We start from the raw sequence: 6,080 nt of genomic DNA on the forward strand, positions 1-6,080 counted from the left end.
GGAGACCCCGCCGGCTGCTGCTGCAGTCAGCTTCACATCTCTGCGGGACCGAACTAACCCACACGACGGCATTAACACCCAGGTGACGTTTACCTGCAGTTCTGATTGGTCAGAGGTTCGACCGATCCAGGATTAAGATGACAGAACTGGAAGCACATCTGCACACAACTGGTTCCGATCCACAAACTGCTCTGCTTTACAGCAACGTAAAACCAGACGGACCAGTTCATCATCGTTTAAACAATTATCTTGATAGGTTATGAAATCATGAAAATCACATGAATTTCTATCGAATCTATTGGAATCATTCTTGGATCTAATTCTACTCTATTCGTGTAAAAGCTGGATTCAGTTCTAGGCTTACAGTCTTTCTGGAAAAACAAAAACTTTGATCTGACTCCACTTGGGGTGCCTGGAGAGGCGGGGGGGTGGGGGTGGACAAGATTTTAAAAAAAATCTGTGGGGTCTGAAAAAACAGGAATATGACGAAACTGTCCACGTGACTGAAGGAGCGTCTCGTGCAGCTCACTGCACCACTCATGTAGTTTTCAAGGGAAAATGCAAACCATCACACTTGAGTTGATTTGGGAAACTTCTCTCAGCAGCAAACGTGTTATTCACCTTTCTTTAGCTCCTCTTTTGACCATTGACATTTGGTTAAACGTTAAACAGAACCTGAATCATTTGAATTTCTGTTTGAAGTCATTCTCTTTTATTTAAATGCATTTTAACAAGTCAAAACCACTTCTGACTGGAGTTTGTCTGCGGTAATGGCGTTGTTGGATTCTGCAGTTTCATTGGGCTCAGAGTCATTTTAATGTGATTTCTGTTTTTGAACATTTACTAAATTACTGATGCGTTAGATTAGTCTTTTATGAAAGAACTAACTAGAAAACAGGGGGGAAAGCTTAAACTTGAAAAATAAAAACTTAAAAAAATATGAAATAATAGATTGAAATTAATAATCAATCAAACAATAAACACGTTTCTCTCTGAAGTCATGCATGATTATGCTCTTTTGTCAGGCGGAGTTTGGTCACGTGACCCTGACAGATTACCATGTCAGTAATCCGATGAGCCTCTGTGGTTGGACAGACAGGCGCACGGACCAACACTATGCTGCGTGGCGCCGCGTAATCTGCGGGAGGTCGCTCACGCAACATCAAGCAGGAAACACGAAACTGTTTTTTCAGAATAAAAGAATCGAGCTCAGAACATGGTGGTGTGGAGGCAACAGGCTCAGGGGCCTCAACAAGACAGGACCTGACATGCTTCATGTTTAGTTCTGGAATGGGATTTTTAATTTTACATTTATCAGGATAGTTTTTGGGGATTCTACTGGAATTACTATCCCATATCAGCAGTGGTATACCTGCAGATCTGGACAAATTTATGTTGAAAAGCAAGCGTGAGCAGTGTGAAATGAGGGCCACTGAGCACAAGTGCACAGCTCCTGCTTAATTGTTGTTTGCTGATACTTAAAAATAATACATGAACAAGGTAAGAATGGTGGGAACAAAACAAATCATCTTAAGCTCTTGGGAAAACGATCACATAGGCTGCACGGTATCAGTTATCACTCTCTAATTTTGATCCCAAACTGGGTCCTCTCTGTGTGGAGTGAGCATGCTCTCCTTGTAAATGCCTCGGGGTTCCTCCAGTCCAAAACATGCTTCATAGGTTAATTGGTGAATCTAAATTGTCCATTAGGTGCGGATTGTGTGGTTGTTTGTGGTGAACTGCACTCTGCTTTCACCCTTCAGATGGATAGGCTCCAGCAACCCATTGATCCCGAATGGAATAAAGCTAATAATTAAGTTTAAACATGGATGGAGGGAAAAACACATCACACAGTTGAGGACCGCAAGCAGAGACATGAAATGTATGGAGATGATGTTCTAAATGCTTTGCTCTGTGAATCTAAAATTCATCAAGTTATAAAAACAAAATCAAGACTTGCAGCAGTTTAACGAGTTTTTTATACACTTTTTTGACTTTTCACTATTTCACTGGTAATTTATTTGTTAATTGTGTAATTAAATAGACTAAAAGGAAAACCTTTCTATCAGTTTTCCTTCAAAATGTCTTCCTTTTTTGTTTGTTTTGGGATATTTTCAGATTTCAATTAATGAAATTCAAAGTTTTAAATGTGACTGCTGTCTAATGAATGGGGCCGTTTACTTTGAAAGTCCAAACCAGAAGCGCTGGGCTTTTATGGGTCAGACTTTTTTCAGGGGTTGCTAGGGTACAAACTCCCTAACAACCACATCCCTGCAGAGGAAAAGTTAAGGTTTTCCGTCTTAAACTATTGAACTGAGTTAATAGTTGGAGCAGATGACGAGGATGACGAGACTTTGCTGCAAATCTGAGCCCGAAGCTGCGCCTTAGGAGAAAATGCCATCTACCAAGGTTATCAAGGCGAAGCCAGTGGAGGCAACCAAGAAAAGCATTGACAAACACAAACCGGGAAGGGCGACAGAAGCCGGCGCCGCAGACAGTAAACCTAAAGCGGCCGCTGTGCGTAAAAACCGCGCGTCGAGCTGCCCGAGGAGCGCGCAGCAGCTGCCGCGCGGCAGGTGCGACAAGGCCGCCGACAGGAGGGAGGAGGTCAGGCCGAGCTGCGAAAGGAGAACTAGGTCCACTGCTCCCAAACCCACAGAGAATGGGTCCAGAACTAACCCGGACACGCGCAGGGCGACAAGCTCCGTGAGACAAGGCGCTGCCACGAGCGCGTGCCCACGTCAGAAGGAGCAGAAGGGGGTCAGAGAGGCAAAACTACTCATACAGAGGTGAGGCAGTGAAGATGGACCTGGGGAAAACAGTGTGACAGGGAAGCAGGGGTTCACAGCATTTACCTAAAGATGTGATTCTCTGCTGCCGGGAGTATGTCTGTGCAAAATAATGTAATTTCTCATGACTGAAACTACACAGGACTTTACATCCAGGTGAACTACCTCCGAGACTTTTCACAACACTTTTTTTACACTTTCAGTCTCATTTCTCCTAACAAACTGATGTGTTTATTTGTCTGTTGGACTAAATGTTAAATTGCTCCACAAAAACATAATTTAAACACCTCATAGCAGAAATGTCTGTAGTTTTTGTTCGGGGAAGCATCAGTAAAGCATCTAATTTAAACTCCATGTGGGTGTTATGATAAAAAAAAAAGGAATAAAAAAAAAGGACTTTATTAGGACAGCCAGCACAGAGTTCATTCTGACTGAGTGCACCCAGCACTGCAGAGCAGCGCCTTGTTGCAAATGCAGGGCCAGTCCTGCTGTGTGTGGCCATCTGCTGCAGCGGGTTAATCCCCACACGTTTTACCACCCGCTGACATGACTGACCTGCAGGCCAAAGCATGTATGTCACTCACTTTTTATTATCTTTACAAAATAGAGTTTTCAACCAGAGACAACATCTTTATAACTCCTCTGGTATGTCTGTGTCTAAGCTGTCTTTTTTAATTTTATAGACATTTAATCCTAACTAACTTCAACATGGTCTCTAATGAATTTAGTAAAAAGTGAGGTGTCTTCATGTCCAGAGAAAACGCTGAAACTTTTCATAGCTGAATTTTCATTTTGATCCAACATCTCTTTGATGTGGATATAAGGGGAAAATGCCCAAACCCTCCAAAAATAGTAAACCCATTTTTAATAGGAAAAGAAGCAGAAAAACTCAAGTTTTTAATAATTACAAACTCATCATCATCATCCTCATTGTTCAGAAACTGGTGTTTTTAGGTCTACACAGCCACAACATCTGCGGTGTAAATGTGACAGTGGAGCTAAAATCTAAAGTTAGACTGAATAGTTCCCTGGATAATCTTCACCCAACAACCTTTGTTCTGTTACACAACAAATTCATCTGATGTATTAGATGAAGAAGAGATTATTCTACAAATGCAGATGATTTTTATCAGTTGGTCACTCAAATCTACTTCATGATGTAAACTGCATTTGCATCACTCTGTTTATATCTAAACAACTAACAGATTTCATTTGTTTGTGTTCTTTAAAACACTTTGGAGTTCATACGATTCAAATGTAAAATGATGAGCAAGACCAAAAAAATGTTGTAAATACTCGATGTTTTCCATTTCAGTAACAAAGCCTTCACCGTCATTCCACCAAACCCAAAGAAGAGAAGGGAAATCCAGAAAAGTGAGTGTTCTTTGTGTTCATGTTTGCGTTGTTGTAACTCTCAGCTTGTCATTCAATTCTGAATGACTTTTGGCTGGGTAGAGGCGGAGGCAGAGCTTGCTGCTTTGGAGGAGCTTCGTCTCAGCAGAGCAATGACCTATGTGTCCATCGACCCCAGCAGTGTTGGTGAGAGCGCCGTGACCAACGCCACACGTTCATGGTGTCAACTGTTCTCTCTGACAGCACCCCTTCATACTGTCTTCACAGGTGGCTGCATGAGTCTGGAGGAAGTACGGCTGAAGCAGCAGCAGGAAATGATGCAAGCCAAGAGGAAACAGAAACAGGTCTGCTGGTTTGCACTCGGGCTTTTGATGTCTTAATCCCAGCAAACGCATGACAATGCAAATCCATGTGTAATGGCACCAACAACGGAGAGTTGCTGAGGAAAAACTCCTTAAAGTTCAGATGCTGCAGCTTCACTCTCCATCAGCTCCCTTTTTCTGAAGGTGTCTTCTCCTATCTTGACTCTTATTTCAGATGAAGAAGCAGGTGGTGGAGGAGGCAGCTGTCCTGACGAGCTGACCATTGCATCTTCTTTCTTCTCTGGATCCGCTCAACTTATCATTCAGATCAAACATTTGTAGGCAACTATACAGCTACTTATTGACAAAACATGTCCTTCTGCACAACTGTATGAGTCACACACATGTATTTTGTTTTGGACATGTTAATTAGCTTGCAGTGTTTTTGTATTTTATACACAGGTATCTATGTTCATTTGTATTGATGACATTCTGCAACATAAAACAATAAAATATGTTTTTGACACGGTGCTAAAGCTTTGTTTGGACACAGTTAGACACAGTTTTTCTTGTGTTTAGGTGCTCAGGAAGACATTATTAGATATATTCTATGTTTAGCTGTTGTTGTTGCATGTGATTTTTATTTTATTTCTAAAATACTGACTCGTTTCTAATTGTCAGAAAAATTGTGATATTTAGACATGCAGTGTCTTTTCAAAATCCTCTTCATTTGCAGCTGATTGACACTGTGCTTCTGCTGTTCTGCCGTCGGCCAGCAGAGGTCGCGCTCTGCGTGATGAGGGCACGTCAGTGGCAGGGCAGGACTTTACGTTCAGAGAACATTAAGTTCGCTGACGGAATATTTAACAGGAAGTTGACAGCAATCGTGTCAAAATCATTGAAGGATACAGATACAGTCAATATGGTGACACCCTAATGAACCAACAGCACGTATATCAACCGGAAACGGTTGGTTTCAGTGCGTCACATCTGTGTTAATGCGTTTAAGAAACAGATCGAACGCAAATAAAACTAAATGTCACAGGTGCCACTTTGCCATCGAAGTACATTTGAAAAGTACGTTATGGTACTAAAACAACAAACTACGCATGCGCCAAATGTCCAGAACATATGATTCGCCATATTTGTAGTTTTATACGTCACAAATGCTGCGTTCACTGAATCCCTGTAAATTATAGCGTTTTTGTTTCGCATAATAAATAAAAACAATAAAAACAACTGCACATAAGAGTCTTTATTTTGGTTAAATACTGTCAGATTTGGTGGATTTTCAAGTATACTGTTCACGTTCATATCCCTTTGGTCAATAAAGTTTTCTAGTATTAAATATTACAAAGCTGTTAAAGTGGTAAAGAAATGTGTTGTGATTAAACAACAGTGTAAAAGCTGTCTTTAACAATCATATCAACTACTTTTGATCAAGTATAACAGTATTATTATTGATGTACTCTGCTAATTTAGTTTAGTCCAAATTATATTATATGAAACGTAAAAACGTTAAATTTGACTTTTTTTAATGGGCAACTATTTTTCAAATTAACATGCATATTTTTATGATGTTTTTCACAAGAGCCGTCTATCTTCGAGTTTGAGAGACCTTTTCATCAGATCGTCC

General features: G+C 40.8%; 1 protein-coding gene across 1 annotated transcript; it reads left to right on the forward strand.

Moving 5' to 3' along the window:
- Nucleotides 1-83: 83 nt before the first annotated feature.
- On the forward strand, nucleotides 84-5,683 carry LOC111946577. Its single transcript, XM_023949918.1, has 5 exons — nucleotides 84-2,789; nucleotides 4,105-4,163; nucleotides 4,245-4,328; nucleotides 4,410-4,486; nucleotides 4,680-5,683. Exons 1-5 carry the CDS (start codon nucleotides 2,395-2,397, stop codon nucleotides 4,722-4,724), a joined length of 660 nt encoding a protein of 219 aa, XP_023805686.1. The 5' UTR covers nucleotides 84-2,394; the 3' UTR covers nucleotides 4,725-5,683.
- Nucleotides 5,684-6,080: the final 397 nt, after the last annotated feature.

Source organism: Oryzias latipes, chromosome 20, assembly GCF_002234675.1.
Source record: "Oryzias latipes chromosome 20, ASM223467v1".
In the NCBI taxonomy this organism is placed as follows: domain Eukaryota; kingdom Metazoa; phylum Chordata; class Actinopteri; order Beloniformes; family Adrianichthyidae; genus Oryzias; species Oryzias latipes.